General features: G+C 39.7%; 1 protein-coding gene across 2 annotated transcripts in view; it reads left to right on the forward strand.

Moving 5' to 3' along the window:
* ELP1 (elongator acetyltransferase complex subunit 1) overlaps positions 1–20,104 on the forward strand; it is a 44,828-nt gene that overhangs the window by 7,452 nt on the left and 17,272 nt on the right. For both annotated transcript variants that reach the window (XM_073226511.1, XM_073226507.1), the window contains 20 exons: positions 649–745; positions 1,101–1,191; positions 2,262–2,385; positions 3,266–3,359; positions 5,813–6,043; positions 6,910–7,080; positions 7,873–7,972; positions 9,638–9,820; positions 11,874–11,980; positions 12,305–12,408; positions 13,559–13,612; positions 13,697–13,802; positions 14,681–14,796; positions 15,149–15,222; positions 15,950–16,028; positions 16,122–16,201; positions 17,407–17,544; positions 17,649–17,734; positions 18,069–18,217; positions 19,850–19,973. In XM_073226511.1, the coding sequence (XP_073082612.1) occupies positions 649–745; positions 1,101–1,191; positions 2,262–2,385; positions 3,266–3,359; positions 5,813–6,043; positions 6,910–7,080; positions 7,873–7,972; positions 9,638–9,820; positions 11,874–11,980; positions 12,305–12,408; positions 13,559–13,612; positions 13,697–13,802; positions 14,681–14,796; positions 15,149–15,222; positions 15,950–16,028; positions 16,122–16,201; positions 17,407–17,544; positions 17,649–17,734; positions 18,069–18,217; positions 19,850–19,973 (2,308 nt within the window). The remainder of the gene's footprint in view (positions 1–648; positions 746–1,100; positions 1,192–2,261; positions 2,386–3,265; positions 3,360–5,812; positions 6,044–6,909; positions 7,081–7,872; positions 7,973–9,637; positions 9,821–11,873; positions 11,981–12,304; positions 12,409–13,558; positions 13,613–13,696; positions 13,803–14,680; positions 14,797–15,148; positions 15,223–15,949; positions 16,029–16,121; positions 16,202–17,406; positions 17,545–17,648; positions 17,735–18,068; positions 18,218–19,849; positions 19,974–20,104) is intronic.

The raw sequence follows: 20,104 nt of genomic DNA on the forward strand, positions 1-20,104 counted from the left end.
TTCCCATTGGGCAGGCAGTGGTGCTAGCGCCAATCTGATGTAGTCTGTCGCTGGCTCGTGCTGATGGCTGCTCAGGTGGTCGTTGTGCCCACCCTGCCAGCTGGTGTTCATGGCCTTCAGGGTTGAGATGCAAGTGGCAGTGGAGACCTTTCTTCCCCTCACACTGCAGAATGAGGAACTTTTCCGTTTTGCCATCATCATTGCTGGCTTTCTTACCTCTCGCTCTTCCTCCCCAGCTTCCCCTCATCTTCTCAACTCTTCTGTGTGCTGTTGTGAAACTTATACAATAAGCGAATAACCAGAACTCTCCCCTCTTATAGTTGGACAACAGGGCATCTATTTCCTTAATTACCTGACCAGTTCCTCAGTTCATTATCTTTAATATGTAGAATATATAGGTCGTTGCCTCTGTTGCTGTGCTTGGAGGCCACTTTTTTAATGCTCGAAGAAGGGTTTTGTTTTGTTTTGTTTTCTCTTAATGGTTTCTGGGTCTAAGAGGCCCTTCAAGAAGGGGTCTTGAGGCTTCTGTGAAGCTGGTTTTCTAGGTAGCTTAAACCTCATAGAAAAGATTCCACTTTAATTGTCTGAAGCTATTTCATTCTGGGCCCTGCAGTTCCCCAGTAAGGTTTTGTTCCTTCTTCTCTTTAGCATGAGTCTGCTTTGCCCTGGGATGACCATAGGCCACAAGTTACCTGGCGTGGTGATGGACAGTTTTTTGCTGTGAGTGTTGTTTGCCCAGAGACAGGTATGGACATAAATTGCAGTTAATCAAAAAATTTTATCTTACTAAATTCAGGAAAGTTTTCTTCCTTTTGTTTGGAAGATTTTTTTCTTTAATTATACATACAGGGAAAGATGTTTTAGATGTCAGATGAATTTAGAACTAAGAACTAGAAGAGTTTGTTAAGGCCATCCGGTCCAGCCTCCTTCCTGCTGGGTATACATTCTTTGTATACAAACAAGATTGATCTAATTGGCTTTATAAAATCATGATAGTTTTATTAATAAGGAAGGTGTTTGAAAAATTCTGACTTGACAAGATTTATAATGTTTTCAGTTTGTGTGTGTGTGTGTGTTTTCTAACTCTCACTACTGTACAGGAGCTCGGAAGGTCAGAGTCTGGAATCGAGAGTTTGTTTTACAGTCAACCAGTGAGCCTGTGGCAGGACTGGGACCAGCTATGGCTTGGAAGTAAGTGGGGGAAGAAACCTTGGAACTTCTTCCTCAGAGAATGTCTTGAAACTGGGGTAGGGCACTAGGGTGCACTGTTGAGTATTTAACACAAAAGGTATTTATGTAACACAAAGGGATATTAATGTTTTTCTCATTTGCCCACACGCCTGTGTATTTTTCTCTTTTTCCTTTTTTTTTTTAAGTATTCTGAAGTCTGAATTCAATTTGCATAGTAGATTCTGAGCTTCTTCACAGATGTCACCATTCTGAGGCTCACCCATCTTACTGGTTGTGAACAGGGCCTAGATGAAGCCACTGAGAAAAACAAGATGGGAGGTTGCAGTCTGCAAAGCTCTGTGGGGCAGTGGAGTGTTGGTGGAACTAGGAAAAGGACTTTCTTCCTTGGCGTAGACTCCCGCACGGGCTAGATTCAGGCCTGATTCTCTTCCTCTTGGCCCAGTACCCTTGTGCAGCCTGCCTGGGGTATGTGGCTGTCCCGAATATCCTTAGAAGAAATATCCCTCTGTTTTCAGGGGCATCTGTTATATGTAAAACCTCTAGGTCTCTAGGTTTTAGGCATCTTATTTCCCACCAGTATTTGAGTGGCAATTGGATGGCAGCACAGAGAGAAATGTCTTTAAAACGCCAGAGACAGATGAAAGATGAAGTGACTGAGATGTTTTCAGTAGGTTGAGGAGTCAAAAAAAATACCTACGTGAGCATGGAATATTTGTTGAAGTCATGTAATTGAAGGAAAATAGGTTATGGTTTTATAGGACATTTGGAATGTTTTAAAATACTTATTATTATTATTTTTTTAATTCCCCCAAGTGCAGTCTAAATCTGTACGGCTTTGTGGGCAAGTAGAGCCTTTGTGCAGATGAGGAAAAGGCACTGTGTCCTCTGGGCAGGTGAAGTCCCACACTAGGGTGAACCACTCGCCAGGAGGCACATGTGATTTAAAACTTCCTTGGGTGAAGACTTTCTCTTTTTTTTTTTTGCTGGAAAGATCATTCTTCTAAGTTTTGTCTTGTTCTTAGCCAGCCGGCTGTGCGCTTGGTGGTTCTAACACCTGGGTTTGCTTTAAGGCCCTCAGGCAGTTTGATTGCATCTACACAAGAGAAACCCAACCAGCAGGATGTTGTGTTTTTTGAGAAAAATGGACTTCTCCATGGACATTTTAAACTTCCATTCCTCAAAGATGAGGTTAAGGTAGGTTCCCGAGGTGTTGCACCATCAAATTTAGGGGACCTTCCACAGCTATAGAGAAGATTCATATTTGATGTGGGTGTGTAAATAGAAGCTCCAGAGCAGATAGTAATAAAAATGGTGGCTTCTTACAACCGACTTTTTTTTCAGTGAAAGAGTGGTTGGTTTTTTAAAGGTGATTTTGCAAAGAAGAACTGGCATCTTTTCTCCACAGACACAAAATAAAAATGTTAATTTTTATTGTTTATTTTACGAAATCATAATTTCTCCAGCAATAAAGATACTTTTCATTTATAACATTTAAACCTTAAGCAACTTGTGTATCATTAGGACCTTTACTGGAGCAGAAACACATCAAATAACAATCTTTAATTATGTAAAAATTTAAGCCTAAATTAAAATTAAATTAAAATTAAAAGTTGAAACTAAAAGTCGCAAAATTGTGTTCGTCTGTCTAACCACTCTCTGGCCTACACACACATACATGTTCATTTCCTGGAGTTTTAATACTAGAAATCATGTTTTCAGTACTCATTTCTAACAGTTAAGAAAGCCTTTTATTTTTGGCATAGCTATAATTCCATTATTACACCTTAGAAAGTGAGTAATAATTCCTTAGTGTTATTTAATTCATCTAAAAATGTCATCTTGCATTTGGTTGTTAAGTCGTTAACACCCAAAGTTGATAAGTATAATCCATTTTTTAAAAGTCTTCTGCATATAATGTTATACAGATTTGCTTAATGACCCTACAGGTTAGTAATTTATAGCTAGGCATCAGCTAAAGTAGAGGGATTATTTGGTTTTTGGGAGCAGGGAGTTCAGCTCTTGTAAAGAAGTAAATACATAGTTAAAGGGTGGTGACATCTTTTTTCCCTACTAGGTAAATGACCTGCTCTGGAATATAGATTCCACCGTGCTTGCAGTTTGGCTGGAAGACCTTCAGAGGGAAGAAAATTCCAGTCTAAAAACCTATGGTAAGACAGTTCTAATGTAGCAGCACTGTGCCCCATAAAATGCAGTTGAAAGCAGTAGGCTGTGGAGTTACCTTTATCAGTCACTTCTACTTAGTCCTGAGGTGGAGTCAGAGAACTGAGGGGTGGTTAGGTTTTAATACCTAATGGATTTCAGTGATGTATCTATCAGTCAGAGTTCTCTAGAGAAATAGAGTCAAGGCAGGTTGGCAGGTTGGAAATCCAGTTGAGACTTGTGCTCGAGTCCAAAATTTGTGGGACAGGCCGGCAGTCTGAAAACTCAGGCAAGATTCTATGTTATGGTCTTGAGGCACAATTCCTTTTTCTCTGGGAAATCTCAGGTTTTGCTCTTAAAGCCATAAACTCTTAAGATGAGACCTGGCCACAATATGGAGGATAATCTGCCATACTTAAAATCAACTGGTTGTAAAGGTTAATCACATCCACAAAATAACTTACCGGCAACATCTAGACTAGTGTTTGATCAAACAGCTCTACTGCATAGCCTAGCCAAGGTGACGTATAACATTACCCATCACAAGTCATCAGTACAGTGGAGGGTCATACTCAGGAAATAAAATGCTAGCCAAAGGAAGACTGTGGAAGGGAAGAGAAATGTGGTTAAATATAAGCAAGAATCTTCCCTAGAGCTTTTAAATCATAAGTCACATTATAAATATGTATTTTTCAGTATATATGTAATATGTAGAAACATTAGCAAATAAAAATGAGAAGAAAAAAAGTTATCCCATAATTCTATCACTCAGTAATAATCACTATTAAAATTTTCTTTTCTTCCAAATTTTAGTTGTATGTCTCAGTATAGCTATGATCTCATTTTTGTTAAATCTGTAGGTAGGATACATGCAGTTTTGTAACTTGTTTTTATACATGTCAAAGACATGATTCCATTTCAGATATCCATCTACATCATTTAAAATTGATGTGTAATACTCACTTGTGCTATAGTTTACTAAATCCCATGCTGTGAGACATTTAGTTTTGTAACTTTTCATCGTCAATAGCAATGCACTGAACATTTTTGTTTGTTCATACATTTTTTCACTTGATTATTTTCTCAGTGGCTTTTGAACTCTTTAATCGATAGCACTTTTTCTTTAGTTGAAATGTTAGTAAGAAGCCCATTCATTCATCTTTGCATTTGACACAGTAGTTCTAAGCCCTGGCTACACCTTTAGAAAAAAAATGCTCTCATCTTAGGCCTCACATCAGAGTTGGATTCAGTGTGTTGGAGCAGGGACTATACATCAGTATTTAATAGAATAAAAATCTCCCAGGTGATTTTTTTACTGTTCAGCCAGAGTTAACTGATTAACTAGGGTGTCAAGGGCTGGCACTGTGATGTGCTCAGGATAAAAGTGTTGCATGAGAATGGCCACAATGTCCTCACAGACTCACAGTGAGGTATTGTAACAGCCTGGTTAGAGAACTAGGTTAGATATGCTGTTGATGGCTAAGTTAAGAATTAATGAACAGTGAAATGTTTAAAGAAAAAAATTTCCTTAATATAAATAAGATCTTAATTTATATGTCTCATCTCTTTATTTAGGGTTCATTTTGACATGATTAAGTAGTTTTTTCCAGCCTTGTTGAGATATAACATATATATATATATAGACATATAACATTATGTAAGTTCCAGGTGTGAATGTGATGACTTGATAGATGTATGTATTATGAAATGTTTTCCACAAAAAGGTTAGTTAACACATACTTCATATAATTCCCATTGTTGTTTTGGTGAGAGCATTTAAGATCTCCCATTGCAGCTTTCAGGTATACAGCACAGTATGGTTAACTGTAGTCACTGGGCTGTACATCAGGTCCTCGGAACTTACTTTACACCTAAAAGTTTGTGCTCTTTGGCCAACATCTCCCCATTTCCTCCACCCCCCCAGATTAAGTCTTATTCTTTTAATAGATATTGGGAGGGATAATTGGAGGCAAGTCTGCCTTGGACAGCTGAGTCCAAACCATAGTTAATACAAGGTAGCCTGGACATAATTGTAGGTAAAGCACCTGGAGGAAAATTATAAGCATCTTAAGCCTAGTACCACATAATGATGCCAGTCTAGTGCTCTTGGATTGAGAGTTTTAATACTTTTAGTCTAATTGCCTGATCTTCTTTATGAATCTTTATAAAAGTGCACTAAAGCACTGTCTTGTCCTAGTAGCCTTCCATTCTCATGATCATAAAGTTTGAAGATAGAGGCAAAAATGAACATGTGTACTTTTAACCTTACTGATGCATGACATTTTACCCCCACAGAAATCTTCTTTTTAACAATTATTCGTATTAATATTATCCTTCTAATGAAGAGGCTGAGCAGGAAGGGCCATTTGGAAAAGATGAGATTACTCCATACCCCTCTAATAAGTGGTATGAAGTCTGGTCTTCCTGCCTCTGATGGCCTGCCTTTCCTTCCCCCTTGCAGTTCAGCTCTGGACTGTTGGGAACTATCATTGGTATCTCAAGCAAAGTCTGCCCTTCAGTGCCTGTGGGAAGAGCAGGATTGTGTCTCTGATGTGGGACCCCGTGACCCCGTACCGGCTGCATGTTCTCTGTCAAGGCTGGCATTACCTCTGCTATGACTGGCACTGGACAACTCACCGTAGTTCGGGAGACAGTTCAAGTGACATGGCCAATGTGGCTGTCATTGATGGAAGTAAGGAGCTGGAAAATGTCCGTGAGCCTGCATGGGGTCCTGAGGCCAGGGCCTGCAGATGTGGTGATTTGACTAAACTAAAACTGTTTTGGTTGTTTGGTTTCTTTTTCCTTATTTGTTGTTTTGGTTTTGATGAGCTGGGAATGCCCTTACATGGGGTTTTTGATATAATACTTCTTAATTATGTACCTCTCCAATATGTTCAGCTCAAGTCACAGTCATCTGTCTAGTGTGAGGATGGGTTGGTGTTTTTTGGTTAGATTGAGAGATTTTGTTTGGTGAGGGGGAGGAAATTAGGGTGAGTAGTCGTCACCTGAATAGACAGTTTACCTATTGCTGATAACACAAAGGAAAACTTGCTTCAAAGATTGTAATGTGAGTTGGTATACTAATTTATCTTCTAAATAGAGGTCATAATACTGATTTTACAATCATACATTCTGTATGTAGGACTTAATCAGACTGCCTTATTATCAAATCCATGCATGAGGAAGTGCTTTAAGGATTTTGAAGGGAATCATTCCCTTGGTTTAGGCTGACTTGGTTGGAGGATTAGGTTTAAAGCTAGAACTCTGACCTCCTGGCCTTCTAGGCCTGGTTCCTGGCACCCAAAACCTCCAAACTCAGAGGTGGACTGCTCTGGGCTTGGAGATGACGGTAGCCGCTTACAGACAGAGCTCTGACACTTAATATTCCCTTCTACACAGTGTTTAAACTTATTTATAATAAAAATGCCAAAAATTATATGTAAGAATTGCTGTGTGTTTTCTTCCAGCATTGTTAGTGGTACTGTGCCGTTCAGATGCCTTATTTTGCTAATTGAACATGCGTGTGTCCAAGCCTCCTTCACGTTCTCTCACACGCAGGCAGGGTATTGGTGACAGTCTTCCGGCAGAGTGTTGTGCCACCTCCTATGTGCACCTACCGATTGCTGCTTCCTCACCCTGTGAATCAAGTCGCGTTCTCTGCGCACCCTGAGAAGAGCAATGACCTTGCTGTTCTGGATGCCAGTAACCAGATTTCTGTTTATAAATGCGGTATGTTCAAAAGCTGTTACCAAGTGTTCAGAATCAAGTCCCCCCTACACAAAAGCAAATTATAGTTTGGTGTTGCCTTAGCTCTTACGTTTCTGAAACTTTTGGGGTTTATAATTAATATCATTATCATTGTGATATTTAATTGGCTTGTGGTTTCTTTTGGTGGGGGGTGGTTTTAGTCCTACTTTGGTTTATAAGAACAATGCTTTTTCTGTATTGAACTTGAAGAGTCAGTTATTTAAGAATAATATTCAATCCTGGAAATGATTTAGTATCTTATTTTGTCTTTAACATGTTTTACAGTTTTCATTGCCTTTGCACATTCTTCAGCTCATCTCACAGCCTTCCTAGGAGCTGTGTCAGAGATGGGGTTTTCCTGTTTGATAGATGAGGGAACAGAAAACCAGAGGGTTTGCAGTTTGCTTGAGCAAGAATGGACAAGGACCTCAGCTTGGGTGTGCCACCTTCTGGTCCAGTTGTCCTTCCACAGTCCCATTGGTATCAGTTTCTAGTTGCTTTCCTGATGTACCAGAAGAACCAGAAATTTATTTTTATTTGTGAGTTCTCTGGCATGGCACAAGACACTGATAGCCTTGTTTTCAAATTAGTTTTGAATTCTCAGCCTGAAAGATAGCAGAGATTAAAGAAAGGTTGAGATGGCTTAGTTTCTAGACTGCTTTATTTGTAAAGTGGATTACCTTCTAGAACCCATTAAATGCAGGACCCTTACACTTAGACCCAGGAAAAGTGCTTGTAGCTTACTATGATAGGCTTTTAATTTTTGTTTTCTAGGTGATAGTCTACATGTAGACCCTACAGTGAAACTGGGAGCTGTGGGTGGAAATGGATTTAAAGTTTCTCTTAGAACACCTCATCTGGAAAAGAGATACAAGTAGGTTGTTCTTAATTATCTTGGACCTCTGGAAACAGAAGCAGGCAGCATGGAGTCCTAAATTCAGCCAACTGTTATTAGCCTGTGCCTCAGAACAGAACAGGACATACAACACCTGGGCTCTGGTTTTTCAGCATGGCTGGGATGCCAGTTACCTGTACATCTGAATGCCATGTATGAGGTGGGCAGCAGTGGAGGGTGTGTTGTAAGCTGGCCTGGAACTCATTCCCTCCAACAGGCCTTGGTTCTCCAGGGAAAACCATTTGGTAAAGATGGATATGAGGATGACAGGCAGTTTCATTTGCTTACCTACGTGAAGATGTATCATTGTTAACATACGGCTGACATAATGCAATCTCTTTGTTTCTACCCACATTCCAGAACTTTTGGTTGCTATGTTTTAAGGCTCCCAGGTGGGAAGTCAGAATGTATTTCCCATTGAAACAATATTATAAATGATTGGGTATAATTGAATACCTCAGGTACACTACACGTATTGTAAAATGATCCTAAAGCCAAATAATTAATGATAATGTCACTGGTGAGAATCCAGGATTTCATTCTGTTCTATTTGATAAGCTCATGTTCTTAATGACTACACTACTCTGCTTCCTGGGAGCATTTATTCCAAAATTAATAGTAATGAACTGAATAGAACAAATAACTGAATTTAATGAATAATAAGTTTCCTAAATATATGTAATGTATTTAGTATGTATATACAGGTTTCCAACATGTATGATTTGGGGGCAGTCTATAATGCTTAGTAGTTTTTGAAGAACATTTACATGATTATTGCATTTCATGTACCTGAAATCATTAGAGGACAGATTTAAGGCAAACTTGAAAGTGAGGCCATTTAGAATCTAGTTCATTTTTTTAAAACTGAGAGGCTAGCTCTAAGTCATTTACAGAAGATTTCATGAAGAACATGAATTCTTGGTCCTCAAAAAGATTTAGGGTTGGCAGAAAGGGTTGGGAACAGGGGGTTTGGTGGGCAGAAGGCTGTCAGGGAGAAGCAGAGAGGAATGCTCTCGCTCGGGGCTGAGTGCGGTGGAGACTGAGGCTGGGGGGAGCTGGCTGCATAGGCAGACCAGGCTACTGACACAGCTTCAGTGTGCACTGAGGGCTGGCCTCTTGAGCTGCAAGGCAGGAAGTAGCAATTACCAGCTCCTACATGAGGGAGCAAAAACATGTTCTCCGCCGGTGTGTAAATGCTGCAGGAGGAAGGCCTTAGAGAGAGAGAGCTCTTGGTCACTTTGATGTGGATGCTTAGGGAAGTACCCATTCTACCGAGGCCCACGTATCTGCTGCAGACTGGTTTGAACGTTCGAAAGTGCTGACAGTGGGAAACCTCTGAGGTTTATTAGGGTGGGGCCTAGGGCAGGTAGTTTTCTTGTGTAGTCAGTTTCCTGAAGTGTTCTCTTCAAATCTAAGGGTCCCAGAATATAAGAAACTTGATTTTAAATAAGTAGGAAACATATTCTATGCCAGGCAAACTTTATTTTTGGGTTTCCTAGTATTTGGCATTATTTCAGGTTCAGTGCCCCTAAATAATCAGGAGTTAACTCTATGCAAGGTGGTTTGTTTTTCTTTCATTCAGGAATATCTCTGTGCTAATGAAGTTTTATTCATGTGTTGGGTTTTCTTCAATATTTAAAACAGAATTCAATTCGAGAACAGTGAAGACCAAGAAGTAAACCCACTGAAGCTGAGCCTTCTCACCTGGATCCAAGAAGATGTTTTCGTGGCTGTAAGCCACAGTCGGTCCAGCCCCCAGTCAGTCATTCACTGCCTGACTGCGGCCCCTCCTGAGACAGATGGCGAGCAGGGACGGCTCAGTGTTAGGTATCAGCACTCTTCCCTGTATTCCGTGTATTAATAAGCAGATGGAGCAATGCCTGTGTCTTTTATGAGCATAGGACTTGTTTTTGACTTGCAGTGAGCAGAAGGGTTAAGTCTAGTTTGAGTCATGTCAAAATACAGACTGCAAGGAGTGAAAAACAGGACAGATACCAACAGATGGTCAAACATTTCTAAAATAACTTAAAAATTTTGATTCAGCATATACTTACATTCCAGCAGGGCAATTGTTAGTCCATGAGAATTAGCCACTCTTCTTGCCCTCGTTAGTTATTACAGTCAACTACAAGAATCTATATATTTGCACTTTATTTTGATGTGATGACTTTGAAATGCTTCTTCCCGCCTCCTCTTCTATACATTTGTCTGCATTTGACTATACATTTCACTACATTTACTACTAGAAGCTTTCCTCTTTTTTTTTTCTTGCTAAAATTTTACTGCTTCCTGGCCCTGGCTTCCTGAGTCCTGACTGCGTCTTTGTCATGTAACAGGCTTCAGCTAATGAGTGCCCGTTCCCTGTGGTGTAAGCCCTGCTGTGTAGTAGTCAGCATTGTCTAGACAGCTCTGAGAAATCTTCGGTTTCCCATCAGTAAAACTTGGCACCATAGGCATACACTGATGTTAATCCCCAGGTTCACTTGTAATTAGAGGTCTACTGGTTAGGTTTAAGTTCTGAAAACCCTTGTTGCAAAAGAAGGAACCTTTCCTTATTATATACCATAAACATAATTGTAATCTTAGACTCAAACTGCTTCATTTTTTGAAAAGCTTTTTATGATGGTGTCTGGATATAGAATATGTTCTAGCTACATGCAATGCCTAAAGTTAGGCAGGGGCTTATTTTTGAAAAGCACAGAAATTTGTATTAGAAATGTCTCAGTTATGCAAGCTTCCACCTTTCTAAATTTGAAATTCTTTATCATTAGTTTGTAGAAGGAAAAGCTAGTTACAGTCATCTCATTTGCTGTAAAGGAAATAGGTCATTTAAAATATATTTCTGCTGCTTTGACTTTGGCTTCTCAAAAACGACTATTTTTTCATACAAATATTAATGTCTTTTAGGAATATAAAGCCCCTCAATCAGCTTATGGCTCTTAATAGCTTACATTTCCTATAGCTTGTGCTTTGTAAAAGGTACTCGTCTAAGTTCTTTACCTTTATCAACTCACTTAATTCTCACAATACCTCTTTGAAGTATGTACCATTAGCACCCTCATTTTATAGCTAAGACAGCTAGTGCACAGAGCAGTTAAATAACCTGCCTGAGATCAAGCAGGTGCAGCCAGGGTCCGGTTTCAGCTAGTCCAGCTCCAGAGTCTGTTCGCTTAACTCATTCATGCATAATTTATCCTCACAAAATTTGGGCATTTGGGTTTTCCTGTAGATTGGTTAAAAACTCTTTGAATAAATGTTAGCACGGGCACAATTTGCTTTTATCCCTACTTCTCCCACTTCCTTTATGACATGTCTACTCTGTTCAGTGACTCAGGAAAAAAGAGAATGGCAAAAACAGATTCCCCACTTCCCATTAATGAAGACCTTCGGGTTTCTGTGACTGAATACAGCAATAGGAGATACTGAGTGTGCTCATTTTCCTACAGATTCACTGCTTTATTTAATATATTTTTAAGAATGCAGATATGATATTGGTGCCATGCATGTCTAATAAAGGCAGTAAATTGTAGTAAGTTGCAGTAAGATGCTGCTGGACGTTTTGACTTGACAATGTAGATACTGGCTTATTGGCATTGTGGAAAACAGTGTCACGTGACAGGTAACTGCTTTATCTGGACTTCGACTTGGCAATAGTTTATCAGTGTGTATGTATGTGCGTTTAAGTATATGTACAGTAGTGTATGTATGTATATATATATTTGTGTATGTATGTACTATGTATATATTATATTGAAATAGGCAGTGTAACACCAAAGGGAAATGGCTTGCTTCTGTTTTGAAAAATCAGCTAAATGTTACTATTTTTCAAGACAAATGGTCTCTTCACACCGTTTCCTCCCTTTTTCTTTACTTTTGTTAGTTCATCTGTGGCAGTGGATGGGGTCATAATCAGTCTGTGTTGCAATTCCAAGACCAAGTCCATAGCATTGCAGCTGGCTGGTGGCCAGATACTTAAGTACCTTTGGGGTGAGTATCAGAATGTTAGGGAAGCATGTTTATGACTTGTATAGATGTTTAATTCTTGAGAACATGTACTTATGAGTACCTTTTCAGTGTTGGTTGATTGTTAGGTCTTTTAACTACCCTGGGAAACTCTAAGCTATAGAGTGGAATTGATAGGTGTTTTCTACCTCTAGTTTCTCTTATGATGACCTGGAGTACTTTTAAGTTTCTGAATATATTTGGAAAATGACTGGAATCGCATGTTCAGTGCTTTAGTGAATATTGGTGTGAGGGTTTTTTATGAAGAGCAGACCAGCTCTTTGTAAACCTTATTTGTCAATCCTGCAGAGTCACCCTCTCTGGCTGTTGAACCATGGAAGAACCATGGTGGATTTCCCATTCGATTTCCTTATCCATGCATACAGACTGAACTGGCCGTGATTGGAGGGGAGGTAAGTGAACATAGGACAGGAAAACTTAGCAAGAGCAGTGACCCAGGGACTCATGGCATTAGGTAAATGAACATGGGCTTGGCAGACAGACCTTGAGTCTCCGCCAAATCTCAAGGCAACAATGAGAAGTTAGCCACTTTCCTGAGACTCAGTTTCTTCATCTGTGAAATGAGATTAAGAAATTGTCTGGCATGTAGTAGTTGGTAATAGTACTTCCTTTCCTTGGAGGTATAAATTCAAAATAGAAAAATGGAATTGGCGGACTTTTATCCCCAGTTTTACAGAACATTCAAAGTTAGCTTTATTAAATGCCTGTTGGAGACAGCAGAAATATAATCTCAAAAATAGTATTCAGTAGGTTGTCATTCATCAAATATTAGAATGCCTATAATTGTGACAGGTGGTAGGATACAGAGGTTATAAAACATAACAGCTGACTAATCCCTGTTCTTCTGGAATTAGTGATCTGTCTATATGGCTATGATTATCCCTTGTAATAGGAACATGAAGTGAGCAGAGTATAATGGTAGAGAACAGTGAGGTGTGTAGGAGCCAGTTAGGGGATGGGAGCTATGAGGATGGGGAGGCCTACTTTTGTGGTCCAGGAAAGCCTCTGATGGTCGTGGTATATGTGCAGAGATGTGAAGGAAAAGAAAGCTCTACCCCAAGAAAGGGAGAGTGTTGGGGAAGGAACTGTACACACCTTGAGCTTGGAAAGAGCTCAGAGCTCACCTTATTCAAGGAACTGAATGGCAGCAGTGTGGCTGGACTTTAGTGATAGACCATAGGAAGGAGTGTGGATTTCTTTATATGGCAAAGACTGGAAAATTGTGATTTTAATCAGAGAGTAACATGATCTTCACAGTATGAAAGGTTACTCTGGCTGCCTGGTCGCGAGTGGAAACGACTGTTGGAGTGGAGGTAGTGAGGGGCAGAAAGAATATATTTGATAGAAATGACAGGGCTTGCTTCCAGATAGGATGGCATGATACTCCACTTGGCACTGGATCAACCAACGTCTTAGGTATCTACATTCAGTCCTGGTGGCAAAGACTTGGGAAATCACAGGGCACTAGAACTATGTAACAGAAAAGTTAGGTTTAATTAGTTTGGTTAGAATTGTTTCTAATTTCAGTTTGTTTATTTGCAGGAATGTGTTCTTGGTCTAACTGACAGATGTCGCTTTTTCATCAATGACACTGAGGTACCAAGGCTTGGTTTGGTGCTGGATCCTTCCTCGTGTTGGCTTCAAGCAATAAAGCTAACTTTCCCCCTTGCTTTATTGTAGGTTGCTTCCAATATCACATCCTTTGCAACATATGATGAGTTTTTATTGTTGACGACCCATTCCCATGTCTGCCAGTGTTTTTGCCTGAGAGATGCTTCACTTAAAAGTAAGTTTTTTTCAGTTCAGTGTATAAATAGAAAATAGTCCCTCTATAGTGTATAAAATAAAAAATAGAAAATATCTTTGGTCCTTTTAAGTCTTGGTGACTTTTTAGTTTGTTACCTACTTTGGCTTTTTGTTGTGGAGTCCTAGACTGGAGAAACCTTTAGAGTTCATTTACTTAGCCCGTAATCCCAACATATCTGAGGGAAATACTCTACACCAGTTTGCAAAGACTTCAGAGAAGGGAGGTCCTTCCTGAAATAGAGCTTCCTAAAGTTAAAAAAAAATTTTCAGGACATTTTATTAAATAGCTAATCCAGTATCTTACTTTGTGTTACCATGTAGGTACAAACTGGCAGTATGCTCTAACTTCTTTGCAATCTGCCTTTCTCACTGTGCATGTGAAGGACTCCCATCTTTTGGGACTCCCATGGTTTGTAGGAAACTGGCTCTTTTTTTTTTTGTCATCCACATAACCCTGCTGGGTGAGCGTGTGTGTGTTATTCTAAAAAATTCCTTTTATTTTCTTTGCTTCTAACTTGGAAGGAGGGGATTTTTCACGATAGCGTAGTGTACTGGGAATGCTAAAAACAGAGAAGCTGCTCAGTCCTTCCTGTGTTTTTCAAGTCAGTTGAGAAGTTCTGTATGGGAGGATGCATGAGGGCTCTCAGAGAGAGGGCGTGTTCCCGTATGAGATTGTTGATCAGAAAGATTAACGATCTTGAAGTTGAGTGGGAGAGCAAAGGAACCTTGTTGTTAATTGCCTTCTTCTATTTTGGAAAACATGTTTTCAGAGAACATGTTTTCAGTTTCAGCTGCAGTTAATGGAGAGTGGCTTGTCATGGCAGTGATTCTTAAGGCTTAGCGAGTTGGTGTCTTTAGCATTGCAGGCCGGTCTGAGCAGCCACCATGTTTCTAACGGGGAATCTCTGCGGAAGGTGGAGAGGGGTTCACGCATTGTCACTGTTGTGACCCAAGACACAAAGCTTGTATTACAGGTAAGTTGATTTTTGTGCTGTTTCTGATTGTCATTAGGCAGTCAATACTGAACACCGTTGTTGGCGATTGCATTCTCTTATCCTTTATGACATAATGTTATAAGGCATACCTTGCTGGGGCCTGTTAGCATTATACAAAGGGGTGTTCATAGAGGTTCTTCCTAGTAAGGCAAAAAGGAATTTTCTATGGAAAGTCAAAATAAGCATTGAACACAACTGGATTCTGCCAGAAGTGTACTTATTTTACAGTGTTGTGGCAGTTCTGTATAAAGAGTTATGAAAAGTTGTATATCCTGGATATTTAAATTTTTTCTCTTTAATTAAAAATATTATTTGATTTATTTATTTTAAGATGCCAAGGGGAAACTTAGAAGTTGTTCATCATCGAGCCCTAGTCTTAGCTCAGATTCGGAAGTGGTTGGACAAGTAAGTATATGTACATGACTACTGACCTTGTTATGACTTCAGTGTGAAGACAGTAGTATTGTATTAAAAATTTTTAAAACATAAGTCTGAAAAATCTGCAATATGGATGTCTTCAGTCAGATTCTCAGAGGCTTTTTCCACACCTTGATTTTAATAGTATGTGGTGTAATAGATATCCTAGCAGAAAGAACCATGAGGCTCATCACCAGGACAGGGCTTCCTGGCCTGGAGGGATCCGTCTGGGCTCTGGATGGCCTGTGAATCCAGGAAAACTGCACCACACTGTGTCTGTGTGTATTTATCCAGGAGAAGGCCCAAGGCTTTCAGTACGGAGAGGCCTAGGACCCAAAAATGTCTGAGCCACTGTTAATGAAGGAAATGTTCCATTGTCTGAATCTGTTTGGGGTACACTTTATATTAGAATGACCTTTGTAACATTTTGTTAATGAAGACCTAAGTTCCATGATGATTCTCTGTCCTGTGTATCAGGGGATGTAGTCCTCAGACTGCCACGATGACTAAGTCACACCTTTTTAAGAAGATATGTGGATCTTGTACCCAGTTTTTTCATTCTGTGATTTCAGAGGGGAAATGCAGTAGTAATCGTTTGATGTTTGGGCTGTAATGTAATTATAACTGGTTTGTATCATACTGAAAACATGGTGGATCCATGTGCTATACAGTTTTTGTGAAATGCCCTTTCTCTCCATTTTCTGTCTCTTCACAGACTTATGTTTAAAGAAGCATTTGAATGCATGAGAAAACTGAGAATTAATCTCAATCTGATGCATGATCATAACCCTCAGGTAACTTTCTAAATCTGATATTTACCTCAGCTTTCTGGAGACTTGAGCTAATGTGATCAGAACTAAAATGTTTGTCTTTTTTTTTCTGGGTAGGTGTTTCTTGAAAATGTGGAAACATTTGTAAGACAGATTGATTCTGTAAATCACATTAACTTGTTTTTCACAGAATTAAAGTAAGTATTTTGAACAATTCATGAGTATCATATTTTTATCTAGTTTAGGAAATCAAACAGATAGCTAGAGGAGGAAAATGACTTACTATTCAGTATTTTTTTTTTTTTAAATCACTGTAACTCATAGATGCCACATGTACTGGATTTTTGCTCTTTCTCCTTTTTAGAAATAGTCTATTTAAAACTAAGACTTTAAAACATGTCATTCACAATTACTGTTTGGCTTTAATTTTAGGTGTACATATAAACCAATTTGTCTTATGAGATTGAAATTAAGTGGCATCTTTTTCTGTGATGATTTTCTTCCCCAATTTAACAAGAAATTTTAAATATACCGAACACTTCAGAGAATTGTCCAGTGAGGATCTTGTACCACGACAGTTCATGTTTTCCTCTATTTGGTTTATCACTGTATACCATCTGTCCATCCATCATTCGTCCTTTTGTTAGACAAATTTCAAGTTAATTATAGACATTAGTCTACTTTACGTGTCAGTATTTTACCTTGCATAACATTAACTATAGCGCATTCCTTGTGTATGGGTTCCCTTGTAGCAGGTCAGAGTCATCTGTGGTGAAATGCACAGATCATAAGTGTACCGTTCAATGAGTTTTGATAAATACATGCTTCCATGTAACCCAAACCTCTATCAAGATAGAGGACATTTCCTTTGTCTCAGAAAGTTCCTCCAAATCCCTTCTCAAGACCGTCTCTGTCCCCACCTGCTAGGCAATTACTGTTCCGAATTTTTCACCACAGATCAGTTTTGTCTTTTCAAGAATGTTATGTAAATGGAATCATAATAGCATTTACTCTTCTGTGAAAATTAAGCTTTCACTCAGCATATTGTCTTGAGATTCATCCGTGTTTTTGCGTGTGTCACGGGTTCATTCATGCTTGTTGCTCAGTGGTAGTGTAGACCTGCTGGTTTGTTTATCTGTTCCCCTGTGGATGAATACCTGGACTGCACCCAGTTTGGGGCAAACATAGATGAAACATCTATGATCATTGCTGCATAAGTCTTTTGTGGACATGTTTTCATTTCTTAGTAAGCCCCTTCATTTTTCACCTTATATGAATATAATTAAGCCATCTTCCAAAAGTCATTTTTATTTATTATCTCATCAGCACACCTGGGTATATGTTAGTAATTTGATAGCTGGGACACATGTTCGGTTAGTGATCTTTTAATGACTGTCCTTAGGGAGGAAGATGTCACGAAGACCATGTACCCCCCACCAGTTACTGGCGCTGTCCAGCTGTTGAAGGGTTCTCATGGGAAAAACATAGACATAATTTGTGACACTGTGAGAACAGCCATGGAGAACATCGATCCTCACAAGTACGTGTGCCATCATAAGCAGGCATCTTTGACAGAAGTGTATTGCTGTCCTTCCTCAGTTTGTTCATCCTCCCCGTTCTGGTGCTCTTTACCTATCACCACAGGTACTGCCTGTCTATACTCACTGCTCACGTGAAGAAAACAACCCCAGAACTGGAAATTGTGCTGCAGAAGGTACACGAGCTCCAAGGTAGAGACCCCTTCCCAGAGTGCTTATGGGGCCTTCACTCCTACCAGTGTTCCAGCCTTCAGAGATTGACTGGCCACATCGCAGAGTTAACATGTGGCTTTTTGGTTGCCGTTTTAAGACCCGGATCAGTTTTTCTTAGACTCTGCCCTACAAAGCATGCACAAAAGAGTCAAAAGTATATATTCATCTGGTGTCCACATCTAGGACACCAGATGGTCAGGATAGGAAAGGTCAAGACAGGAAAGTTTATTACAGTTTTTTGATTATGTTGCTGGCTGCGTAGGTGTCTTCCCTAAGTGCCTGTGTTCTGTTCTGCTCTCTTACACACTGACAGGGCGTGCTCCGCCGGCCCCGGATGCTGTGAGTGCGGAAGCTGCCCTCAAGTACCTGCTGCTTCTGGTAGATGTTGATGAACTGTACGATCATTCTCTTGGCACCTACGACTTTGATTTGGTCCTCATGGTAGCTGAGAAGTCACAGAAGGTATGTGTGGAGTTACTGCTTTATCATCTTTCAGGTTCTTCTTAAGTGCGGTATCTTGACTGATGCTAATGCTGCAAGTACAGACCTGAGGGCAGATCTGAGTCTCCAGGACCCATGCTTCTAAACCTCGTTCTCATTCTCTGTCATACTTCTGGGCTTATCCAAGTATTAGGATTGCTACATTGAGCAAGTGAAATAAAATTACTTGGTTATTTTTAAGATCGTGGGCATATGTGTTAGCAAATTCTCCTCTTATAAAGGAAATACAATGAACAATTCATTCTCCAGTTCACTTTGTCATGTAGCTCTTTCCCAGTAGAAAGTGGGAAGAGAGAGAATAGAAAGTTTTGGGGCCTCTTGTCCCCCCTAGCATGCTGCAATCAAAAAGTCGGAGCACCACTGGTCTGCACATATTTTTTATATCTCAGTTGCATCCCCTTTCATTTTTCTCTTTGCTCCTGCCAGAGTGATATTTCCAAAAAGGGAATTTTGATCCTTCACTCTTTTACATAAAATCTTTCATGTACTCCCCGTTGCTCCTAGGAGAAAGTTCAGAAGCTGTCCTATTGCTTAAAATCCCTTCCATGGTTGGGTCTCTGTGTGTCTCTTTGGTCTCAGACATTTCCCTGTTTCCTCAGCCTGGGGAGGAAAGGCAGTGCATTTGCCTCCCACCAGCCACCACTTACCTTCGCAGGTAGCTTTACTTCTGTCTCCCACGTGCCCATGGGCTTCCACCAGTGGTGCCTTCCCCACTCATCTGCTCCCTCTCACTCACCAGGGTCAAAGGGTGCCAAGGCATCTGCTGCGGGAGGTGGGTAGGGACTGAATGAGATGGCCCTCACAGGTGCTGCACCGCACCTAGCGCTTCCCCCCTGCATACCAGTCTATCTCCTCTACTAGATGATAAGTTTCCTGAGGTGAAGGCTTTCCTGCATTCTTTGTACGTAAAGGATTCTTACTAAATGTTTGTTAACTGAACACTTAGGCCTGTAGTTATCCTCTCCATCATATGCATGAGCACTTAATTATTTCCTCTCTTGGTTCTTTTTCCTGTGTTGTTCTGTGTATTTATTCTGTCTGCCCAGTGAAACTGCATTAAGAACAGGAAGCATCGCTACTTGAAAAACAAAACAGTTTTCTTACAGGGCATGGCACAGACCTGGAAGTGATCAGTGCCAATAAAAATCTGGTTGAGAGGGCCTCAGAGTTTGGTGTCCAACTCAGTATAATTTTACTTTTGTTTTAACACTTGGTCTGTAAATGAGAGCATGAAATGCCATAAAAACAGCTCTAAGTGCGATGCCTAGCACTTTTAGGAGAAACTTGGATGCATTTGTTGAATGTCTTTTAGATGGGAACCCTGTTTTCCTATTAGCCTATGAAATAAGTGGCTGTTGTGAGACTGAGGTAAGTTTGAGTTATTACTCTGAATGAAAACTAATTGTGCCCATCTGTGAATGCGCTTTTACCAAAACTTGTTCTATATAGTTTTATTTTTACATTATATATAACATATATTAATATAGCTCATATTTTTTAAATTATGTAGCTTTGGATATATTGTTATGTATTTTTATTTTTATAATTATACATTATCACAGACAATAAAGTTCTATTTTTTTCTTTTTTTAGGATCCCAAAGAATATCTTCCATTTCTTAATACACTTAAGAAAATGGAAACTAATTATCAGCGCTTCACCATAGACAAATACTTGAAACGGTATGAGAAAGCCATTGGCCACCTCAGCAGATGTGGTAAGTGTGAGGATTAGTGGGTTTATTTCTACTTCAAATCTTCTTTTGGACTAGGCAAAGAATAAATTAAAATAAAATGTACGTTTAGACATAGATTGATTTCAGTTTTTCCATTCCTGAAAATTTCAACA

This window comes from Manis javanica, chromosome 2 (assembly GCF_040802235.1).
Source record: "Manis javanica isolate MJ-LG chromosome 2, MJ_LKY, whole genome shotgun sequence".
Taxonomy (NCBI): domain Eukaryota; kingdom Metazoa; phylum Chordata; class Mammalia; order Pholidota; family Manidae; genus Manis; species Manis javanica.